The sequence below is a fragment of the Bufo gargarizans genome, chromosome 4 (assembly GCF_014858855.1).
Source record: "Bufo gargarizans isolate SCDJY-AF-19 chromosome 4, ASM1485885v1, whole genome shotgun sequence".
Classification (NCBI taxonomy): Eukaryota; Metazoa; Chordata; class Amphibia; order Anura; family Bufonidae; genus Bufo; species Bufo gargarizans.
This window is the reverse complement of record NC_058083.1, coordinates 222,661,577-222,687,369: the sequence shown is the minus strand read 5'-3', so window position 1 is coordinate 222,687,369 and position 25,793 is coordinate 222,661,577. Positions and strand designations below refer to the sequence as shown.

The 25,793-nt window shown below is 41.5% G+C and overlaps 1 protein-coding gene across 1 annotated transcript in view; it reads left to right on the top strand.

Annotated features, from left to right (window-relative positions):
• CSMD1 (CUB and Sushi multiple domains 1) overlaps positions 1-25,793 on the top strand; it is a 2,061,198-nt gene that overhangs the window by 1,000,543 nt on the left and 1,034,862 nt on the right. The window contains exon 6 of the mRNA XM_044291097.1: positions 21,598-21,710. Within this exon, the coding sequence (XP_044147032.1) occupies positions 21,598-21,710 (113 nt within the window). The remainder of the gene's footprint in view (positions 1-21,597; positions 21,711-25,793) is intronic.

The window sequence follows — 25,793 nt, the reverse complement described above, 5'->3', positions numbered from 1 at the left end:
TACAGGGAGGCATCTGTGCCAATCCCAGTCATTATACCCCTCAGATGCCGCATTCATAGCTCATAGTGGCATCTGACTTTAACATTAAAGTGCATTAAACATTAAAAACCTAAAAAAAAAATACAATCACAATCACCTCATCCATTTGATCGCGAAGAGCCAGCTGTCTCCATTTGAAGATATGCCATTTTGAAGATATCACTGCCTGTGATGATGTCACCATTCAGAAAATAGAATAAAATAATCTGCCATGGGAAAATTAAAACAAATTAGAAAAAAAGATATGTGTTACTATCTGATTTTAACTGGCAGATAACATTTTCAGTGACACGATAAATTGCAAGCATACATGCTGCCTATTTTATCCCCATTCAGTGGCTTTTGTCCCTTGGTATTACAAGTTGCTTTCCCTGTAAGTAGGAGACTGAGCAATAGGCTCTCTAGCTTGCTAGTCCCTATGAAGATATACTGTTATTCTGTTTTGATTTTCCATGCTCGACCTCTGCCTGTTACAGGATCTGCTGCCTAACCTGACTTCTGCCTGACTCCTATATTGATCTTGTGTTGCTTCCCCTAACAATTGGACTGTTATTAGATTAAATATATTTTGCCTGCCCTGACCTCTGCTCAGCTACAGACTGATATCTATTGACCTGCCTGGGTCAGCTGTCACTAAATAGAGACTATTTCATGAGTAAAGGCCTGGAGGTTCACTTGCAGCAGTGTCCAGTTCCCTGTACAGGGGTCAAAGGGTGAAGACCAAGTAGGTGTCACGATCAGTGTGGGGGGGAGAATCTACACTGAACACAGGAGGGAATGGGAACAGGAACTGGGCCTGGAAACTAGGGAAGAAACAGGTCACCTCCCAGACAACCCTAACTTGTGCCCTGACTACCTATCCATATGAATAGACCTTGAAGGTATGAATATTCTTAAGCAGGATACCTAGGCCCTGATTTCCCTATAAGGACCTGAAATAAGTATAGTATGGAGAATAAATTAGTATGTCATCCAGATATACAACAACAAATCTCCCCACCAGATGATGAAAGATGTCATTGATAAAGTGTTGAAAAACTGCGGGAGCGTTGTTTAACCCAAAGGGCATGACCAGGTTTTCAAAATGACCCTTAGGGGTATTAAATGTGGTCTTCCACCCATCCCCCTCCCTGATCATTACCAGATTATATGCCCCACTCAGATCCAATTTAGAGAACACCTTGGCACCGACAATCTGACTAAACAAATCTGGAATCAATGGAAGGGGGTAAGGATCACGGACGGAAATACGGTTGAGCTCACGGAAGTCCAGACATGGTCTAAGGGTACCATCTTTTTTTTTTACAAAGAACAACCCAGCAGCCACTGGGGATTTGGATGGTCTGACATGACCCTTTGCTAAGCTCTCGGTGATATACTCTCGCATAGCCTTTCTTTCAGGCTCCAAAAGATTATACAACCGAGATTTGGGCAGTTTAGCTCCAGGAATAGGATTGACGGGACAATCATACCCCCGATGCAGGGGTAATTCCTGGTTACCACTCTCAGAAAACACATCAGAAAATTCGGAAATAAAGGAGGGTACAGTTTTAGTGGTGACCACAGAGAAAGACGCATAAAGACAGTTGTCCATGCAAAAATCACTCCAATTGAGAATCTGTCTCGCTTGCCAGTCGATGGTAGGGTTATGTTTGCTTAACCATGGTAAGCCCAAAAACATCTGAGCAGGCAGACCCTCCAACACATAACACAATACAGATTCCTGATGGGAATCACCCATTCTGAAATGGATGTCATTTACCACCTGTTACAGGCATTTTTAGGTAAGAGGTGCAGAATCAATTGCAAAGACAGAAATGCTTCTCTCTAGTGCACTAGTAGTCAACCCATAAATATCAACAAATTGTCCATAAATCATGTTAACCCCAGCCCCACTGTCCATAAATACCTCAGTTTCCACAGTTTTGGACTCTAGCACCTCCTCGGCAGACTGGCAAATTGGGTAAAACAAGTAAATTACAAAAGTACGTTTTCTTGCTCCTCACCCACACCCCCAATAGTAATTTGGGGATCAATTTTATTTTATTTTTTATACCTTGACTCTGAATGTACAGACAAATATTCATGAAATGTCCCTTCTTTCCACAACAAAAACAGACTCCCTTCATATGACCAGAGCTCTTACCAGCAGTCCCAGGAGCAGCTTCCCCCAATTGCATAGGCTCTTCACAAGGCATAACCACAGGTGTCTCTTTACCGCCCCTTTGACAGTACGTCCTGAGGATGAGGACCCTTAGATCTCCCCCTCAGGCTTCTATCCAGACGTACAGCAAGGGACATGGCTGCTTCCAATGACTCAGGTTTTTTATGAATGGCCAACGCGTCCTGCAGCCTCTCAGATAGTCCCTGACAGAACTGGCCATGGAGAGCAGAATCATTCCACTCCGTATCCGTAGCCCATCTCCTAAATTCAGAGCAATAGATCTCCACGAAGTGTTCTCCCTACTGTAAACCACGTAACTTGGTCTCAGCTTAAGAGATACGATCCAGATCATCATAAATAAGACCCAAGGCTCTAAAACATTAATCTACCGACTGGAGGGATGGTGATCCATTTGGCAGAGAAAAAGCCCAAGACTGTGCATCATCCTTAAGCAAAGAAATGATCATATGCACACGTTGACACTCACCCCCAGAATAGTATGGACACAGCTTAAAATACAATTTACACGATTCCCTGAACCAAATGAAATTGTCACTACCCCCAGAAAATATGTCCGGTAGGGCAACCATAAGACTGTCGCACAGACGTCAGCTACCTCCGAAGACAGTCCCTGCAGCTGTTCGACCAGTACAGATATAGGATCCATAGCTGCACTGACCTGAACCAAATGGCGGTTTTTGTGGCAGTTTATAATGTCACGATCAGTGTGGGGGAGGGAAACTCCATACTGAACACAGGAGGTGAGGGGAACAGGAACTGGGCCTGGAAACTAGGGAAGAAACAGGTCACCTCCTAGACAACCCTAATTCAGGCCCTGACTACCTATTAATATGAATATACCTTGAAGGTACAAATATTCATAAGCAGGATACCTATGCCCTGATTTCCCTATAAGGCCCTGGAATAAGTAAAAGACCAGAGACAACCCATTCCTCCCCAGTTGGACGAATGGAAGTCTCTTTCTCAGGCCCAGATACAACAATAGAGAATATAACAAATACAAACCCGACACTTAACTTCTGTAGAGATGGAAGAACAGGAACACCAGAGAGGATCTCACACCAGCTCAGCCAAACCCAAATGAAGCTATCAACTGCATAGTCAGAAGGGTGGGGTGAGACTATAAAGGGTAGAAGTGATGACTCCTGAGCAACAGCTGAGAAAACGGAAATGGTCATTGACCCTATTAACATTAAATCAAGAGAAATCAAGGAGGCTGTTAGATTCCGCCACGCTCAGCCAATCTCCTTGATTTCCTGACATCAGTCAACTGAGGGACCATGACAGTAGGCCACCTTGATGATGCCCTCAGAAGTAGCTCCAAGCCACTTACAATATTTTAAATGACACAGTGAGTCCAGAACTTCTGTGTGTCATTCCTCTTATGATAAATTCTTCCCTTAACTTGACTTAAATACAGGCAATTATTTGTACAACCTGAGTAAACCAAATAAGTGTTTCCATTCTGGCCCCGATCCTATTACATATTAAGTGTAAGATGTTGTAGGAAGTTGCGGGAGAAAATGTAAAAAACAAATAAGTTTGCTAGTTTTGTTTAATCAAGGTCACTGACTTTATAGTGTTTTTTTAATCTAGTGAGTTGAGGTTAGCTTTAAGAATATATCTCTATCTCTATATATTGCACAAGCCTTTACTCTAATGATGGAAACACAAGTTTATCAAGAGAGACACAACACATTATTATAACCTCTGAATAACTGACATGCCATTAAACTGCTCTTCATTGGTTAATTTAAAGCCTGATTAATTGCAATAAAAATCTTTCTTGCTTCCACAAAGGTTGCTAATTCTGAGAATATCATTGACAGATACTGGCTAATTGAAGTTGATAGCAATGGACAAGAAAGAGACACCACATCCTACAGAGTAACAGCAATGTATTATGTGTTTGTCCTGTAATGTGTCACTGGTAACACACACAGGCGAAACTCTAAAAATTAGAGTATGGTGCAAAAGTCCATTTATTTCAGTAACGCATCATGCCCACGACCGCGGTGTGTTTTGCGGTCCGCAAATCACATATCCGCAAAACACGGATGGCGTCTGTGCACGTTCTGCAATTTGCGGAACGGCACGGAAAACCTTTAAGAATAGGACATGTTATATTTTTTTAGCGGGGCCAAGGAACGGAGCAACGGATGCGGACAGCACACGGAGTGCTGTCCGAATATTTTGCGGCCCCATTGAAGTGAATGGGTCCAAGACGGCGGCTCCAATGCGGAACCAAACAACAGCCGTGTGCACAAGGCCTAATGCTAATCACTGTGTTAATGTATATATCTGCACTGTAGATGAGAAATTCAGTTTCAGTATTTAAAAAATACAGACGCTCTGTACTGTTTCAATTGAGAAGTGGGCAAGTAATACACTATTCATTCCCAGCAGTCTTTGGAAATACAATGCATAAGGCAATGTATAGAGACTAGTGATGATCGAGCATGCTCGGCCGAACACCTGTTCGGCTCGCGCAACTCGATGCTTGGCACATGGAGGTACTCGGCCGAGTACCGCATGTGCTTGAGCGCAATGTCATTACAGTGATTGGCTGGCCAGAACTCGTCATCGGGTGCTAGCACCCGATGATCACGTTCAGCTCATTCGTAGTCAGGGAGAGCTGAGCATATGAAGGTCCAGAGAGTGTAGGGAGTAAAATTGAATATTTATTTTGTGCAAAAAAGTTTCAGGGTCCCAAAAGTCCTTGTAAGGACTATTGTGTGTGACAGCAACAATATATGTTTGAAGCACAACCTGTGCTAAATTGCTCAGTGTTAGGGAGAGCTGTGCATAGGAAGTCCTGCCCTAAATAGCGTCTAATAGGCCGCTGCTGACAGTAAAATTATCCGTGAGACATCTTGTGTTTAAAGTGTGCGCATCCCTAAAATATCAGTGACATCCAGTGTACTTTTTCCATAGATGGTGTCCGCTGCGGAAAGTAAAATGATCAGCAACACATCTCCTCTGTAAAGTGTGCGCATCCCTAAAATATAAGTGACATCCAGTGCACTGCTTCCGTAGACGGTGTCCACTGTGGACAGTTAAATTATCTGCGCCACATCTCCTGTGTAAAGCACATCCCTAAAATATTAGTGACATCCAGTGTACTTTTTCAGTAGACGGTGTCCGCTGCGGACAGTTAAATTATCCGCGCCACATCTCCTGTGTAAAGTGTGCGCAACTAAAAAATATCTGTGACATCTAGTGTACTTTTCAATAGACGGTGTCCACTGCGGATAGTGAGATTAGGTGCGACACATCTCCAGTGTAAAGTGTGCGCATCCCAAAAATATCTGTGACATCCAGTGTACTTTTTCAATAGACAGTGTCCACTGCGGACAGTGAGATTAGCTGTGCCACATCTCCAGTGTAAAGTGTGCGCTTTCCTAAAATATCAGTGCCATCCAATGTACTTTTTCCGTAGATGTTGTCCGCTTCTGACAGTAACTTTACCAGGGCCACATCTGCAATGTAACGTGAGCGCTTAAAGTTATTTTTCTGTGACATACATTGCACTTTTTCCGTAGACAGTGTCTGCTTCTGACAGTGACCATACCAGGGCCACATCTGCACTGTAACGTGTGCACTTTAAAAATTTATCTGGGACATACTGGCAGCTTTCAAACCATACTTTCCACAGAAAGACTTTGGTTACCCAGAAGCAGCTCGGCGGGTCATGGGAATAACGCCGCCGGATCACTGGTCATCATCGTTTATGGTCGGAACTACGACGTTATCTGATCGTCTTTGAACCTCTGACTTTCGTTTTCGATCAAAGAAAACATTCTAAGCAAATGCTTTAACTTTGGTTCCTCTTGCACCGGTCCAAGAATTTCACCGCTAGCAGTGCAATATGGATGCCCCCGGCCAGTGGCGTAGGGATCGCCATAGCAACCATAACAGTGGCTATGGGGCCCTACGCCACTGGGGGCCTGTCCGGGGCGGGGAGCGGGCGGTCCGCGGCTCGGGCTTGGCTGGGGAGAAGAAGTGGAGCAGGGCGCAGGCAGGGCCGGGCCGACACAGAGGCTGGGGAGGCTCCAGCCAGGCCACTGAGTAACTCAGAAGATCAGATCATATTCTAACCCCCAGGCGTTCCCATGGTGACGGGGACGCTTGCCTGGGGGTTACAATATACCAGTGAGAGCATGAAAACTCAAATCCGATGGTATATTCTAACCCCCAGGCATTCCCATGGTGACAGGGACGCTTGCCTGGGGGTTAGAATATACAGGGCCATGCCGCTCACAGGAACACATTTATAAACTAATAAGTAACTTTAATTTAATCATTGACATCGCTGATGATGATCTCTTTACTTGGATTGGATTTGGATATCTTACTCTGTCTTAGCTTTGGCAACGGTAACAGCAGGCAGTGCGGGCGGGCGGCGCTCACTCACTGACGTCACGTGCTTGCTCCTCCCACTAGGAGGCGCAGGCGCGTGACGTCAGTGAGTGAGCGCCGCCCGCCCGCACTGCCTGCTGTTACCGTTGCCGGAGCTAAGACAGAGTAAGATATCCAAATCTAATCCAAGTAAAGAGATCAGCAATGTCAATGATTAAATTATTAAAGTTACTGATTAGTTTATAAATGTGCTCCTGTGAGCGTCGGGGAGGGGGATCTGTGGTGGATGGCACTATTTAGGGGAGGGGGATCTGTGGTGGATGGCACTATTTAGGGGAGGAGGATCTGTGGTGGATGGCACTATTTAGGGGAGGGGGATCTGTGGTGGATGGCACTATATAGGGGAGGGGGATCTGTGGTGGATGGCACTATTTAGGGGAGGGGGATCTGTGGTGGGCACTATTTAGGGGAGGGGGATCTGTGGATGCCACTATTTAGGGGAGGGGGATCTGTGGATTGCACTATTTAGGGGAGGAGGATCTGTGGATGGCACTATTTAGGGGAGGGGGATCTGTGGATGGCAAGGTTTAGGGGAGGGGGATCTGTATCTGTGGATGGCACTGTTTAGGGGAGGGGGATCTGTGGATGGCACTGTTTAGGGGAGGGGGATCTGTGGATGGCACTGTTTAGGGGAGGGGGATCTGTGGATGGCACTGGGGAAGGGGGCAAACATTTTTTTTGCTATGGGGCCCATGCATTTCTAGCTACGTCCCTGCCCCCGGCCATTTGGGGCCTAGTCAGTTGTTTTGTTTGCTTTGCCGTGTTCTGTTTCCTTCCCTTATCTCACCTACCATGACAATTACCAGTAGATGATGGATTTCTTTATATTGGTAAATGTGAACCTGCAGCGAGTAGAGTAGGTAGAGTAGGTTTGAAATTGTCCCTCTTCAAGTCAGTGAAATCTATACATCCTACCGAACTTATATCCCAGACTAACTGTAATCCCAGTTAACTAATCTATCAGTTGTATCCCAGACTAACTAATCTCTAAAATATTAAACAGCAAGTATCAAAGTGGCAGAAAAAAGTCAAATATGCCTCTGGCTCTGGTTATAATGACGAAGCTGTGGCACAGAAATTATGAACAAGTGGATGCTAATAAATATTTTCATAACTGAAAAATAAAGTAATATTTGCAGATTTATTCTGGTTAAAAACTGGAAAGTGCGGGCACCACACAGATGAATCAGGCAACAGTCGTTTCGCGCTACCTGTGCTTTGTCAAGCCTCCTATGACTTGGTCGGGGTGTGTGCACAATTTATCACACTCGCTCTGACGTGTCATGCTGAACAGGTGAGATGATCATTCCCAATCAATGCATAATACATACATCAAAACAAAATAAATCCATGTGAAAAAAAAAACATGTCATAGAAAAACAATTCAAACAAAAAACGCCATTATTAAAACGAATGCAATGGGTTCTCTAGGACTGAATGACAAGAACGACCTGGGGTTTTTTCTTTGAATTATTTTTTATATGATGTGTTTTATTCACATGGGTTTATTTTGTTTTGATGTATGTAGTATGCATTGATTGGGAATGATCATCTCACCTGTTGAGCATGACGCGCCAGATGGAGTGTTATAAATTGTGCCCAAACCCCAACCACGTCATGGGAGGCTTGAAAAAGCACAAGTAGCTACGGCTGTTGCCTGATTCATCTGTGCGGTGCCCGCACTTTTCAGTTTTTAACCAGAATAAAGCTGTGAATATTACTTGTGCCACTATTAATTTTTTCTTCATTCGTTTATTTTTGTATGGCTATCAAGCAGAGCACCACCATATATAGCATGTTGCAAGTGCAGGTGTGAATACAGTTGGACATTTATCACACTCAGCAGTGCCGACCTTTTTTCTTGTATGGACATTAACTAAAACAAGATTAATGATTCTAACTTCTTAGCAACACACTGCTTGATTTCTTTCACATTTAAGGGCTCGTTCACATCTGCGTTGACGGCTCTATTCAGGGTTTCTGTTCAGAATCCAGCAGAGAGATAAGTGTCCACTAAAAAGCTTCTGAACTGAAATCAAACAGGATCTGTTTGGTTCCATTTGGGTCAGTTATGTGCGAATCAAGCACTTCTGTTATTTTCAGCGTTCTGCTCTATAATGGAGCAGAGGTCCAGAAATGAATAGCGCAAATGTGAAAGAGGCATTGCAATCATTTGTCTACCCCTTCAACTTGCTCAGACACCGCAACTTGCATTTGAGTGGCACAGTGGTTTGCATTGTTGTCCTGCATAACCTGAATCCTAACTTTGAATCCAAAGTATGTAGTTCATATGTTCTACCCTCCAAAAAAAAAAAAAAGAAGTTATTTTTAACATGTGGGTGTCTGAAGTAGGGGAATTAAAATGTACTAAAAAAAAAGTTAATAACTTAAGTAAGGCAAAATGAATTGCGAGTGTATGGTGTAGTACAGTATATGCTAATGTGTTCCTTGCAGGGTTGCCAACCGTCCAGCGATTTCTGGACAGTCCATAAAAATAAGCAACTTCTGTCCATGAAAAAAAAAAAAAGATTTTTTCAGGCAGTTTGTACTTGACTAGATTATTTTGGTGGTAATTCTCATCATTTTACAGCTCACAGTAAATGCTGGTAATGAGTTATTATGAGTATATTGAGCTATAGACATATATTACTTATAATCTTTAGTATTTATTATGGTTTCACAAATTGTCTGTAAAAAAAGATTGGTTGGCCGTGATTTTGGAATAAGTTGTCCAGAAAAAAACATTCTGGTTGGCTTCCCTGGCTCCTAGACTAATAGAGGAAAACAATGGCAAAATAATATTCATAACATCACTGTACTAAAAAAACATATTATCTATTACTGTCAAGTTATCCTTTATATTGCAGATGTACTGCACACATAGCAAAAATTGTTGCAGATCAGTACAATCTACAGTATCAAAATCTGCATCAGATTTCAATACAATAGATGTGGAAGAGTTTTTAGTAAATGCCATCCACATAGAGCAGACAGTTTCCATGAGGAAATTTTAGCAGTTTTGCTGTGAATTTTTAAATCATGATGGTACAATTGTGTGATTATCTCAATGTTCAATGGTCAGAGTTTTGTAACTTTTTTCCAATACAGAAGCACAGAAGCACTGAAGTTGTTGCACTTTTGTAGTGTCCTAGACTTGCAGGTTCTACAAATTGTAAATAGTTATGCATTGAATTGTATTATTTTGTAGTATTTGTATGTATGACCATTGTTACTAATATGGATGTAGGTGGTAAGGGTAAACCAGGAACCTGGCTAACCACCCTGTTAATTCCCTTCTTGGTAGGAGTGGGCTGCCTTGGGGGAGAGTTCCTCTGCAACCACAAAGGAGTGAGAAGGGACACTACAGAGCTCCTGCTCCTAAGAGAGGTTCTACAGAAAAAATCAATTGTATTAAAAACTTAAGTGAATCCTTGAGATACTGACACAGTGAACAGCTAAATCCAGCAGACATCCATCACCCAGAACACTACTAGGCCAGCATGAACTAAGGGTTTAATTGCGGCCATCCAAACTTCCTACAAAATCCCTACTGGTGCCAGAGAAGATTGCACACAAGTTATATTGATGTTGAATGTATTTTAAGCTCTATGTTGCACTTAGTAAAAAATACTTTGCTACATTTAATTCTAGCCTCATTGTTCTATGCTGCATTTCTATTGCAGCAATTCCCAGGGATCAACAGGCTGAAGAAGTACACCGTGACACCACACTTTACCAGGGCCACTTCCACTCTTATCCTCTGCATCTGCTCCTCTGGGGCTCACTGCACTTCCATAGTAATCTAGCATACTTGACTTTTCTGTGCTCTAGTCTGAAGTCCAATAGACAGCAAGGTCCTATAGAAATGTATCGACTTTACTGAGCATGGGTATATTCACTTTCATAGAGAGCTCAAGTAAATTATTTAGAATGTTAATAACATTTACAGTACTTTATTATACCCCAAAGTGATAACTCCACAGTAATACTTCTAGGGGCACAATGTCAGATTTAATCAATACTTTATTTGTGTTGTTTAAAATAAAATAGAACAACTGTGATAATATTTAGAAAACCGAGACATATGATTTTGGTAACCAAGCTCAAAAACTCTAAAAGCTAGACTGCCAGGAGCTAAATATTTTTTAATCAATGTCCCTTTTCTTCTGAGCGCAACATTTTCAGCAGGAAAGACAATTCAAAAGTACAATATTTTTTTCATGATTTCCAAACTATTTAAACAATAGGAGAATGAGATGTTATATCTTGCTTGACATTCTGTAAGTCAAATTTGTTGTACTGTATTTCTTTTGTGATCATATATTACATGTCTAAAATATGAAGGGGGTAATTGCTTGAGCTAGGCCTTTTCATATACTACTGATGTCTAAGCATAACTACAATTACCTTGGGGAGGGTTTTAGGAGGTACTATAGGAGGGTGAGCTCGACGTTCTCGCGCTACAACCCAAGTACCCCTGACGAAGCCGCACCAGCGATGAAATATGTTGCATAGGTTGTGCAAGTTCTTTTAGGCTAGCTGACATAATTTAGCTTTAAAAATGGAGAAAAATAAGTTGTGCTTGTACATATGAATACTCCTGCTGGAGATTACTTGGAGAACAGGGAAAAAGTGTGCTTGAATGATGGATGTATGGAGTGCTGGTCACACTAAGTATCAAATACAGGGAGTGCAGAATTATTAGGCAAGTTGTATTTTTGAGGATTAATTTTATTATTGAACAACAACCATGTTCTCAATGAACCCAAAAAACTCATTAATATCAAAGCTGAATATTTTTGGAAGTAGTTTTTAGTTTGTTTTTAGTTTTAGCTATTTTAGGGGGATATCTGTGTGTGCAGGTGACTATTACTGTGCATAATTATTAGGCAACTTAACAAAAAACAAATATATACCCATTTCAATTATTTATTTTTACCAGTGAAACCAATATAACATCTCAACATTCACAAATATACATTTCTGACATTCAAAAACAAAACAAAAACAAATCAGTGACCAATATAGCCACCTTTCTTTGCAAGGACACTCAAAAGCCTGCCATCCATGGATTCTGTCAGTGTTTTGATCTGTTCACCATCAACATTGTGTGCAGCAGCAACCACAGCCTCCCAGAAACTGTTCAGAGAGGTGTACTGTTTTCCCTCCTTGTAAATCTCACATTTGATGATGGACCACAGGTTCTCAATGGGGTTCAGATCAGGTGAACAAGGAGGCCATGTCATTAGATTTTCTTCTTTTATACCCTTTCTTGCCAGCCACGCTGTGGAGTACTTGGACGCGTGTGATGGAGCATTGTCCTGCATGAAAATCATGTTTTTCTTGAAGGATGCAGACTTCTTCCTGTACCACTGCTTGAAGAAGGTGTCTTCCAGAAACTGGCAGTAGGACTGGGAGTTGAGCTTGACTCCATCCTCAACCCGAAAAGGCCCCACAAGCTCATCTTTGATGATACCAGCCCAAACCAGTACTCCACCTCCACCTTGCTGGCGTCTGAGTCGAACTGGAGCTCTCTGCCCTTTACCAATCCAGCCACGGGCCCATCCATCTGGCCCATCAAGACTCACTCTCATTTCATCAGTCCATAAAACCTTAGAAAAATCAGTCTTGAGATATTTCTTGGCCCAGTCTTGATGTTTCAGCTTGTGTGTCTTGTTCAGTGGTGGTCGTCTTTCAGCCTTTCTTACCTTGGCCATGTCTCTGAGTATTGCACACCTTGTGCTTTTGGACACTCCAGTGATGTTGCAGCTCTGAAATATGGCCAAACTGGTGGCAAGTGGCATCTTGGCAGCTGCACGCTTGACTTTTCTCAGTTCATGGGCAGTTATTTTGCGCCTTGGTTTTTTCACACGCTTCTTGCGACCCTGTTGACTATTTTGAATGAAACGCTTGATTGTTCGATGACCACGCTTCAGAAGCTTTGCAATTTTAAGAGTGCTGCATCCCTCTGCAAGATATCTCACTATTTTTGACTTTTCTGAGCCTGTCAAGTTCTTCTTTTGACCCATTTTGCCAAAGGAAAGGAAGTTGCCTAATAATTATGCACACCTGATATAGGGTGTTGATGTCATTAGACCACACCCCTTCTCATTACAGAGATGCACATGACCTAATATGCTTAATTTGTAGTAGGCTTTCGAGCCTATACAGCTTGGAGTAAGACAACATGCATAAAGAGGATGATGTGGTCAAAATACTAATTTGCCTAATAATTCTGCACTCCCTGTAGTAATACAGTGATTTTTGCTACTCTGTAGCCCTATCAGTTTGCTGTTCACAAAATGAATACAGCTGGCAAAATACATTTCAAATTATCTATTTGTCAACATTGTTCTGTCACAACTTAACATATCTGAACACACTGCAGCTTGTTTGCTGTCCCTGAGTTCCCAATTGAGATCATACATATCCTGAATAATAAGTCAGCTGTGTAACAGCGTCCCCTGTGCGACGCTGTCCCCCTGCATACCGCCACGGTTTTGGGCACCGTGCTCATCTGTGATTCTGGTCTGTGCTGCCCTGTCTCTGCTGCAGCTTTGGGCTCTGCCTGCGTGGTTAGTATTACCTTTGAAGATTCCGCTCCACAACTTCCACTCAACCTGAACACTGTTTGAACTTGGCTTTGGTTGTGGCAGTACGCATTACTCCCTGGGCGGAGCTGAGTTGTGTCAGGTGATCTCGTTAACCTATCTTGGCTCTCCTGCAGGTACTTTAATAGCTTAGCCCTCTAGCCAGACTCCTCAGTGTCAAGGTTCTAATCTTGCGCTAAAGAGCTTGCTTACCACTCGTGTTCCTGACTTCATGCTTTGTTCCTGGACTTCGTTTATTTCCTATCCCAGCCTGCTTGCATTGCTTTTCCTGTTGCCGACCTGGATTGTCTGACCTTTCTCCTGTGGTTCCTGCCTTGACCCTTTGCTCGTCCTGATACGTCTCTGCATCATCCTCTGGTTCCTGTCTTGTTGCTTCTGGTCACGACCCTGCCTGGTTTACTACGTCTGTAATGTCGGTACCTCCTGGTCTGCCTGGACCAGCTGTCACTGACTGGTTTAAGCTCCAGAGTAGCCCCTGGAAACTACCGATGGTCAATCCTATCCTCACCATCAGAGGCTCTAGTCAAATCCGGGTAGTTGTTTAGTCACACCCCTCTGGAGTATTGCTAGTCAGTGGGTTCACATCCGCTGTTCCATGATAAACTGATAGAATTAACCTTTTTCTTCCCTAAATATGGGGTTGCACCCACTCATTACGATTGATTTATTATTTTTGATTTCCAATAATAAAGGTTACGTTTTAACTTCTACACAAGAGTGGGATTTTTTTGGATCATACTGACCTTTGTGAAAATGTATTTTATGATAACTGTTATCGGACATCAGACTACAGACCACATATACTGCTGAAATATGTTGGAGTTTGATACAATTTAGATCCTGAGTGTTGCTGTTTCGTAAAGTCTGAGAATAGCTACTGTGAAATAGGCTAGTGAGCTGGAGACAGGAACCAACATAGCTAGGAATCTGAGTGGTTCTGACTGTAGTATCCAATAGACAAGGTGATAGACTTTGAGAACAACTGCATAGATTGTGTAGGCTGTGTGTATATTTGTTCATAATTGAAGTGACCAGTGGATGATGAGGCCTATTGAAGGCGTGTTCATACTAGAATACTTAGTGAATAGAATCATGGAGAAAACAAGGTAATAAACTAGCCATGTGTTGTCACTACTACTGTTAAAACTTGATATTTCTATAAAGATATGGTACCTCCTGTTCAAAAAACATTTTACACACACAAGCACGGTACTGTTTTCCTGGTTTGGCCCTCCAACTCATGACATCATCATAGGTTCTTCAGCCACACTTTTCTCCTTTACTGCAGTGTGGAGACCTTCAAGATGGAGAGGACAGCATTTCTAACAGTCTCATTCTTGTGCTAAATGGTCATTCAGCCTCTTCCCTGATTGAACTTATCACTGACATCTGTGTTGAGCTAGAGAGAGAGAGGGAAGTCTGCAGGTGCACTTGTCTCTCATTGATCCAGCAAAACGCTAGGCCAGATCATTAAGGAAGCAATCAGGGAAGTCTGGCACTGGTGGACCACCCTGACTATGGACTACAATGGAGGCACTTTTTAGCAAGATTTTTTCTTGCTAAATAGTGCATCTTATAATCCAAAAATAAAGTAATTGTGTAACTGTCATTCTAAGGTGAATTAGGAACTCTCTATTATTATTGTGTACTTTATTAAATTGTTTTAGGGTATTATTTAGTTTTTTCATTATTTTCCTATATAATATAAAGTTATTGCAAGTCTATAGCTTAAATATAAAACACACACAGAATCATAACAGCAGCCTTGATTACAATGGTTTACAAGTAAATGTCACGCTCGTGGGAGGAAAATACCATGCCGAGCATACCAGAATAAGGCCTGAAAACTAGGAAAGGAAGATGGACACCTTCTAGAGAAAACCCTAACTCCAGTCCTGACAGACTACCAGTATGAACAGGCCCCAAAGGTAGGCAAGTTCATACACCGTATACCTAGAATCCTATCTCACGCTATAGGACACTGGAACTAATGTCAGGACTGAGTCTAACTGTTCCTCCAAAGAAAAGGACGAACAGGAGTCTCCCTCAGTCCTAATGACAAACAAAATGGTAAGGCAACATACAGTACAGACCAAAAGTTTGGACACACCTTCTCATTCAAAGAGTTTATGAACTATGAATTAACACATGTGGAATTATATACATAACAAAAAAGTGTGAAACAACTGAAAATATGTCATATTCTAGGTTCTTCAAAGTAGCCACCTTTTGCTTTGATTACTGCTTTGCACACTCTTGACATTCTCTTAATGAGCTTCAAGAGGTAGTCGCCTGAAATGGTTTTAACTTCACAGGTGTGCCCTGTCAGGTTTAATAAGTGGGATTTATTGCCATATAACGGGGTTAGGACCATCAGTTGCGTTGTGGAGAAGTCAGGTGGATACACAGCTGATAGTCCTACTGAATAGACTGTTACAATTTGTATTATGGCAAGAAAAAAGCAGCTAAGTAAAGAAAAACAAGTGGCCATCATTACTTTAAGAAATTAAGGTCAGTCAGTCCGAAAAATTGGGAAAACTTTGAAAGTGTCCCCAAGTGCAGTCACAAAAACCATCAAGCGCCACAAAGAAACTGGCTCACATGCGGACCGCCCCAGGAAAGGAAGACCGAGAGTCACCTCTGCTGCGGAGGATAAGTTCATCCGAGTCACCAGCCCCAGAAATCGCAGGTTAACAGCAGCTCAGATTAGAGACCAGGTCAATGCCACACAGAGTTCTAGCAGTAGACACATCTCTAGAACAACTGTTAAGAGGAGACTGTGTGAATCAGGCCTTCATGGTAGAATATCTGCTAGGAAACCACTGTTAAGGACTGGCAACAAGCAGAAGAGACTTGTTTGGGCTAAAGAACACAAGGAATGGACATTAGACCAGTGGAAATCTGTGCTTTGGTCTGATGAGTCCAAATTTGAGATCCTTGGTTCCAACCACCGTGTCTTTGTGCGACGCAGAAAAGGTGAACGGATGGACTCTACATGCCTGGTTTCCACCGTGAAGCATAGAGGAGGAGGTGTGATGGTGTGGGGGTGCTTTTCTGGTGACACTGTTGGGGATTTATTCAAAATTGAAGGCATACTCAACCAGCATGGCTACCACAGCATCTTGCAGCGGCATGCTATTCCATCCGGTTTGCGTTTAGTTGGACCATCATTTATTTTTCAACAGGACAATGACCCCAAACACACCTCCAGGCTGTGTAAGGGCTATTTCACTATGAAGGAGAGTGATGGGGTGCTGCGCCAGATGACCTGGCCTCCACAGTCACCAGGCCTGAACCCAATCGAGATGGTTTGGGGTGAGCTGGACCGCAGAGTAAAGGCAAAAGGGCCAACAAGTGCTAAGCATCTCTGGGAACTCCTTCAAGACTGTTGGAAGACCATTTCAGGTGACTACCTCTTGAAGCTCATCAAGAGAATGCCAAGAGTGTGCAAAGCAGTAATCAAAGCAAAAGGTGGCTACTTTGAAGAACCTAGAATATTACATATTTTCAGTTGTTTCACACTTTTTTGTTATGTATATAATTCCACATGTGTTAATTCATAGTTTTGATGCCTTCAGTGTGAATCTACAATTTTCATCGTCATGAAAATAAAACTCTTTCAATGAGAAGGTGTGTCCAAACTTTTGGTCTGTACTGTATATCTATATATATATATATATATATATATATATATATATATATATAGAGAGAGAGAGAGATAGATAGATAGATAGATAGATATATACACTCACCTAAAGAATTATTAGGAACACCTGTTCTATTTCTCATTAATGTGATTATCTAGTCAACCAATCACATGGTAGTTGCTTCAATGCATGTAGGGTTGTGGTCCTGGTCAAGACAATATCCTGAACTCGAAACTGAATGTCAGAATGGGAAAGAAAGGTGATTTAAGCAATTTTGAGCGTGGCATGGTTGTTGGTGCCAGACGGGCTGGTCTGAGTATTTCACAATCTGCTCAGTTACTGGGATTTTCACGCACAACCATTTCTAGGGTTTACAAAGAATGGTGTGAAAAGGGAAAAACATCCAGTATGCGGCAGTCCTGTGGGCGAAAATACTTGTTGATGCTAGAGGTCAGAGAATGGGCCGACTGATTTAAGCTGATAGAAGAGCAACGTTGACTGAAATAACCACTCATTACAACCAAGGTATGCAGCAAAGCATTTGTGAAGCCACAACACGCACAACCTTGAGGCGGATGGGCTACAACAGCAGAAGACCCCACCGAGTACCACTCATCTCCACTACAAATAGGAAAAAGAGGCTACAATTTGCACGAGCTCACCAAAATTGGACTGTTGAAGACTGGAAAAAGGTTGCCTCGTCTGATGAGTCTCGATTTCTGTTGAGACATTCAAATGGTAGAGTCCGAATTTGGCGTAAACAGAATGAGAACATGTATCCATCATGCCTTGTTTCCACTGTGCAGGCTGGTGGTGGTAGTGTAATGCTGTGGGGAATGTTTTCTGGATACACTTTAGGCCCCTTAGTGCCAATGCCACAGGCTACCTGAGCAGTTCTGAAGGCAAAAGGGGGTCCAACACCATATTAGTATGGTGTTCCTAATAATTATTTAGGTGAGTGTATATATATAATACAAAAGGGAAAGGAAACACTTATCAGACAGGAACCAAACACAAGCTAACCACAAGTCCAAAAGAAGCTATAAACCGCATAGCATAGTGGGAGAAACAAAAATAAATAGAGAAGGTAAAATGACCACAATAGCTACATGTCAGATCAAAGCACTTTCTCACAGATCTCCTGCCACCTGTCGCGGGAACGTCCATTTGTCTTGGTACTTCCGTGACAGTAAATGACTTTTTCTAGAAATATTGTTACTTTTTAGAAATATTTTTGGTCCGCAGCATGGGCACAGGCAGCACACGTTTGTGTGCAAGAGGTTTAACAGTGATAATGAGAAAACAAGAAGTGAAGGTGCAAATACAAGTACAGTATAATGTTTCATTTAATGTTTAGAGTTATTTTTGCAGATTTTTATTTGAGGTACATTTTAACCCTTGAAGACTTTATGTTACATTCATTTAAAGGGTAAACTTTCCTTTTACTAATCTTTCTCCTTAATTTTTTAATTTTTTTATTATACATTTAAAGTGTACCCTGAATGGATGTTTTCATGAATAATTTAATCCAATATAATTTCTAAAAGTAAATGGATGATATTGGCTCATTTATCAAAGACTTCATTATAATGTTATTAAACATGGTTATGTATACTATGCTTCTTTCATTATTATCACACTGTAGAAGCTTGAGATTGCTGTAGCATCTTATGCTCTTTTTTCTTAAGGATTTTTTTGTATAAAAAATGATACAAAGATAACCTAATAGGATATTTATAAAAATAAGTATCATAAACTATATACAGCAAGAGAACGAATACTATATTCTCAGCAAGAAAGAAGTGTCTGTGTTGACTTCAATTTCTTGCACAGGTTTTCTATGTATTTTTATTTAGGCTGCAAAGAGCTTAGAGTTACTGTTGCACCCTACCTTTCTTGTTGAGACTTTGATGTTGTAGGATTTAATATCAGTCAGATCAAAGACAATAAGCAGATATGGGTTACATTTTTTATTTATCTAGACATATTTCTTTTTAGCCTACATCACGCAATGCAGTTGAACCATGAAGTATCATTTGTATTACAGAAGCTTCCTTTTTTTGAACACACATATTTCATTTAATTGGAACTCAAATACATGCTTAGTTGAGATATATTTGTGGCCTTTGCATGTTTTGTGAATAGCTCAAAAATTCCTAATGACCTAAAATTAAAATCAAATCCTTTGTCTTACTTTATTTACTTGTAGGAATACCCTGGGAAACAACATATACAACATGTACTGTTGTAAAGCACCTAGTCCAGGACTTGAGAGTTCTTTTTTCAATTATTTAATTATGTCATCCACTACCCCTTCAGTGTTTAAAAGAAAATGGGGCCAAATGACATGAAAATAAAAATACTTAACAGAGAAATCCCCTGGTGTTCCAATGCTGCTCTGGTGCCTCCCGATGGTCTTTTTTTTTTCTGTGATATAATAATTAGTGTTGAGAGAATCAAAGCTAAATTGACTTCGATCCGAATTTCAGGAAAAAGTAGATTAGCCTAAAAGTCGTATTTCTTCTTGCTTAGTGGTGGAATGGTGAAAAAAAACATACTCACCTCATCCATTTGCGAGTGAAGAGACAATCATGACCAAGTGGGGTGACTGATGACATCACCATGCCGGCGCTCTGGTTGCGCGCGGTGACGTAATCAGTGAGGAATTTATTTTAAGTTAATTAAATCTAACATATAAAGCTAAGTGTATGAATGTGTGTGTGTGTGTGTGTATGTATGTATGTATGTATGTCCGTTAAAGGAATCTGCACCGTTGCATTTACAATCACAAAATTTGGCACACAGGTACATCAGGTGTCCGGGAATGTTTTTAGACCAGGTCTCAGCTCTCTAGCATATACCGTTTCTAAGATATTTCCAGCATTAGCCAATAGAAGCCTGGTGACAAGCAGCTTTCCATAACAACCCAGACATTTTTCTTCACTGCTGTAGATCAGCTTTAAAGGGGCAGGGCACTGTAGATGACACTGTTATGGGAGTGGAGTGCTGTGGAGGTCACATTTCAGGGGCGGGTAGGGTAGCCATTCAGGCCACCCTCAAAAAGTGGACTTAAAACCCCCACCCCCTAGCACTGCTAACCCACGCCCAGACTTGGTTAGACCACACACCCTCCCACTCTGCAGGCCAAAAGGGATTGAAAGAATGAAGGTAAAAATCAACTTCTGTCAGCTGCAGGGGTGGATGGGAGGGTAACTTTCTCCCTGCAGCTCACACTCAGACAGCACAGTGCTGTTGTCTGAGAGTGAGCTGTTCAAAAGGAAATCCCTGTGTCCATCCAGGCCCTGCACCAGACGGAGGACAGGGAGTATGAAAGCTGGACTGTCTGGCCTAAAACCAGACCTCTGGCCACCATAGAGGCAGGCTGCTGTGGAGGTCACACTTAAGGGGGCGGTATACAATGAAGGCCAGTGTTAAGAGGCAGATTGCTGTAGAGGCTAATGTTAAGGGGACATGGTGTTGTGGAAATCACTGTTAAGGAGATGGGGTACTGTGGAGGTCACTAATAAAGGGACGACCACTGTGGAGGTCATTATTAAAGGGGCGGGCTGCTGTAGAGGTCACTGTTAAAGGGGTGTGCTGCTGTCAAGGAAACTATTAAGGGTGAAGGATGCTGTGGAGGTCACTGTTAAAGGGGTGTGCTGCTGTCAAGGAAACTATTAAGGGTGAAGGATGCTGTGGAGGTCACTGTTAAAGGGGTGTGTGCTGTGGAGGTCTCTGTTAAGGGAGCAGGGAAAGGTGGAGGTTACAGTTAAGAGAACAGTCTGCTATGGAGGTCAGTGTTAAGGGGCGAGGTGCTGTAGCGGTCACTGTTAAGGGGGTGGGGTGTTGTGGAGGTCACATTTTAAGGGAATGGCGCTATGTGGAGGTCACTGTTAAGGGGAGGGTCATTGTGGAAATCACTGGTAACGAGACGGCGTACTGTGGAGGTCACTAATAAAAGGACGGATGCTGTGGAGGTCACTGTTAAGGGGTACTGTAGATGTCACTGTTATGGTGGATAATGTTGATATCTTTTAATGACAAACAGAAACATTAAATTAAATATATGAAATATACCCGTGCAAAGCCGGGTCCTTTTGCTAGTGGGTTATGCAATTTAAAAGTACATAAATAGGTAAATAAATAAAAATAAAAAGACTACTTACATCTTCTACCCCCCACCAATTGTGCGCTGATCACTGGCAGGAGCAGTCATATGCCATACTGCTGTCATTAATGCCGAATTATGGGAGCAATACAGAAAACATTGTGCAGAGTCTAAGTAGTAGAGCAGTGTCTGAGAGTACAAACAGCGCTATCTTATACTTCCTGATGGAGGCATACAGGCAGTTACAGCACAAACAGAGGCAGTGTCTATGAGAGGGAAGAGGGATCATGGTAATACTACTATAGTAAGCTATGGAAGCAAAAAAAAAACAAAAAAAAAAAAAAAAACTGTGCTGAGCAAGATAATGCAAATAATAATACAAAATACTTGGAAGTTTATGTGGCATAACCTAGTGACTATCTAGGCACAATTTCTTTAGGTCTTTTTCAATATTTTGTATGCTCAGAAAGTCCATTTTAATACATCTTCCAAAATATGCAGTGCACTACATAAACTAGCTATTCAAAACTAGCTATAATAAAATATAACTGTTTCTCTCCTATTAAATTGACTGCTTTTACTTTGTAGGTTAACTGGGATGAGCCTGCCATCTCCCGTTATAAGCAATAAAAATTGGCTGCGCCTTCATTTTACATCTGACAGTAACCACAGAAGGAAAGGATTCAATGCTCAGTTTCAAGGTACAAGTAATTTCTTAATACCAAATTCCCTTCTACAAATTGATTATTTTTAAATATATTTATGGCTGAGTTTACATTTTTTTTATTTTGCATGTGATCTAATGTGTCGGCACTTGAAGGTTAGGGAAAGCTAAAGTGATAAAGGATGTTACAGGACTGTAATATTGATGGTCCATCCTTAGTATAGACCATGAATATTAGATCAGTGAGCGTCCTACTTCTAGCAGCTCATTAGATGCACTAAATAAACAGGCAAGCGCCACCTCAGAACATTTTGGTGCTATGGGCTATGCTTGTATTGCAGCTCATGCAAATTAGTTTCTTTTGAGTGGCCAAAACTGAGCTGTCGTACCAAGCATAGCCACTACCAAATGTATGGAGCAATACCAATACCAAACAATGAAAGTGATATGGCACTTATGATACCAGGCATATTCTAGCCTGTTCGCAAGAACAAGACATGTAAGAACAAACTATGGAAGGAAAATATGATGAATAAGGAAATATGATGACTTTGGTATTTCCTCCATACCTGTATTATATTGACTATGTTATTTTATAATTCCTTTGTAAATAATACATTGTTTAAAAAATGCATTAATATTCTGCAATATGAAATCTAACATGCACGCCAATATTTCCATGTTCTTTGTAACTTAAGGTTATGTCTGCTAATAGTTCTGCATTTTCAAATGGAACATGTACATAGACTTATTATCTTTCTATAGAGGATATGTCTGCCTATGGAGGAGCTGGTATATGGATGGTTTTGCTGGCATCTCTGCATATTCCAGACTATTGAGATCCTCTCTCTCATTAGGTGCTGTTTATCTGTGTTCAGCTACAGACAAGCCTGAACTGAAAATAACACTCATAAACTATTCTGTATGCATGAAAAGCCAAAATATAATACATGGGAGGAGCCAGGAGAAGCCATAACATAAGCTGCCTTGCAGTAAAGCCCACTATACCCAGTACAGAACAATGGAGGAGCAAGACTAGAAAACCAGTGAATTACAAATATTACTAAGATGATTTTAGCATGCAAAAATGTATTTTATTGATTAAGGAAACTAAAGTATTTTTTTTTTTTTTTATGGATTGAAGGATAATTTTTAACTTTCTCTGGAAAGTGCAAAGTTTTTAACTTTCTCTGGAAAGTGCAAAGTTTTTGGAATACAAATTTAGCATTATTCCCTTCTTGACCGGATGATTTTCCTTTATTTATTTTTTTCATTTTTGTCTTTTATGGTTAGCCTTTCCCAAAGCCATAGCTTTTTTATTTTTTCATTCACATAGCCATATGAGGACTTGTTTTTCATGGGACAAGTTGTACTTTCTAATGGCACCATTTATGTTTGACTTTGGAAAAAACTATTTTTTCTTTGTATCCACAAACTATGACATTATAACTTTTTTATTTTTATGTGTACGGAGCTAGAGCTCATTTTTTGTGATACCATTTTGAAGTGTGTATGACCTTTGGATCACTTTTAATTCTATCTTTTTGTTTGGAGAAGCGACCAAAAAACAACGAATCAGCCATCTTGACTTTTCTTTCCTTTTCACCAATTGCCATATAGGATACGCCCCTTATATTTATATTATTTTAAATATCACGGGCATTTTGGCACACAGTGATGCTGTTTATCATCTTGTTTATGTATTTTTACTTTAAGTTTTGGGAAAGGCAGGCTCTCCATTGAAACTTATGTGGGCAGCCTTGGTTCATTCAGGAGGGGTCCGAGGCTGCCACACACACCATCTGGCTCCCTGATCCTTGCTAGGGGGAGTCAGTGCACGGCCAGGAATGTGTGCTCCTCATTCTTGACCTTATAGAGGCCAAGGTCACATTTGACCATTGCATCTGAGGGGTTAAATGTTTGCAATTGATGGGTGCCATCTTTAAATACCCCAGCTGCAGACGTTATAAAAGCAAGAACAGTAGAAGTTCAACCTCTGAGACTTCCATATATGTATCTGAACTCACCCATTCAACCGGTTACATAGAGTTCATTGACTAGAAATTTATTAATAGCTCACTACTTGACAGTGTATAAAATTGTAAAAAGGTTTTTTATGGGACAACTCATGTATATGTGTTTCATAATTACACTTTCTATAGCAGGTATGGCCAACCTGCAGCTCTCCAGCTCTTGCAAAACTACAACTTCCAGCATGCCCAGTCTGCCTACAGCTATAAGCCTACAGCAGAGCATGGAGGGAGTTGTAGTTTTACAACAGCTGGAGAGACGCAGGTTGGCCGGCCCTGTTCTATAGCTTTGCTTCCTCCATAAGGCTGCTACTACTCTTAGACCTCCTACACATGAACATGTGCACCCTGTGGCCATGCTGCGGCCCGTAAATTGCATGCCGCAATGCACGAACACCGACAGTGGGGCAGCTGCAGCGGATCTGCCCATTCCGCAAAAATATAGGACATGTTCTATCTTTTTGGGGAACGGAAGTACAGGATGAAACCCCACTTTAGTTATTAAAGTGGAGTAAGGGTTAAAAAAGTATAATTCTTTACACAAAAAATGCTAAACTAGTATGTATAATTGTGATGATTGCTACAGTATAGCACATACATATTATACTATCTTTAAAAGGAAATTCTACAAAGAAATTAATTATTAAGTAAATAGTTTCTATTCATTTCTTATGACATTTGCTATGTTCTCCCTGGAAATGGAAGTTAGTACCCCACAAGTTATGTATCACATTTAAAAGATAACTTCTTTTCTGTCTAAAGATTAGCTCTGGACAAAGAACATTCCCCTAGGGTTCTCATTACAAGAGATACATTTTTGGCATTTGGGAATCACCTTAACATCCTTCCTCGAAGTCAATGTACATTGCTTGATATTCTTAAATATACCATTCTCAACTATAGTAATTCAGTTGTATGAATAAGTCAGAATATAGATTAGTGATACAAATGTGCTAGAGTAAGGATGAGGAATTTGTATTCATAATGTTATCTGTAGAATTGAGTTCCCCAAATTAAAATAAACCAGTCTTTTCTTATAATAGATTAGTGTAAATAGGTAATTGTGTGCTCTCAATAATCAATATAAGTAATTTTGGGCAAAAACTCTAAAAATAGATATTAAAGAGGAGAAAAGTATCAAGAAATTTGATTAGGCTGCTTTGCCGTATTACTATGTCAGGAAGCGCATTTCTTTTTAACCTGTTACGGACACTTACGCCCTGATGTATTTCCGATCACCGCCGCGCGGCGGGAGGAGAGTGGAACAAGGTGCCTGCTCAAATCATTGAGCAGGCACCTTGGGTCTATGCCCAGAGGGGTCCTGTGACCTCCCCCCGTGTCAGCGATCGCAACAAACTGCAGGTCAATTCAGGGTGCGTTTCCGGGTTATTCGGGTCTCTGGTGACCCGATAACCCGGAATAGGACGGTGATCTGTGGTGTGATAATACACCACCAATCACCGTCCTGCGATCCTAAAAGGTGGCGGTCACGCCACCTCTCAGGATCACTTCTGATTGGTCGGCCGGGCACGTGGGCGGGCGGAGCCGCAGTTTTGAATTGCCGGAGCTCCTCTCCCTGCTCATACCGATTCGTGGAGCTGCAGAGAGAGGAGCCCGGCTAACACTCCCTCACTATCCCTGCCTAACCTACCTCTCCCTAGCTCTCCCTACTTTACCAAAAACACAAATTTGTGCTCACAGCACAAATCTGTGTTTTTGGTAAAGTAGGGAGAGCTAGGGAGAGGTAGGTTAGGCAGGGATAGTGAGGGAGTGTTAGGGGAAAAAAAAATATGTTGTTTTATTGGGTTGTAGCACTAGATCGGGTGTCTGGGGTCCACAGCACCCAGCTGTGTGACCCTAGACCCCCCAGGGGTGCTACAGCTTGCCCCCCCCACACACATTTTTTGGGGATGCAATTTATTTATTTTTTGCATGCGCTGACTGTGGCCGGCACTCTTAGCGTCCGGCCACTGTTAGCGAATGGCCCACCCCACCACTGATCAGCTTCGTACCACTGATCAGTGAATCATATTTTTTTTTACACTTTTTGGGATTTTTTAATTATTATAATTTTTTCTGTTAGGTGTAGG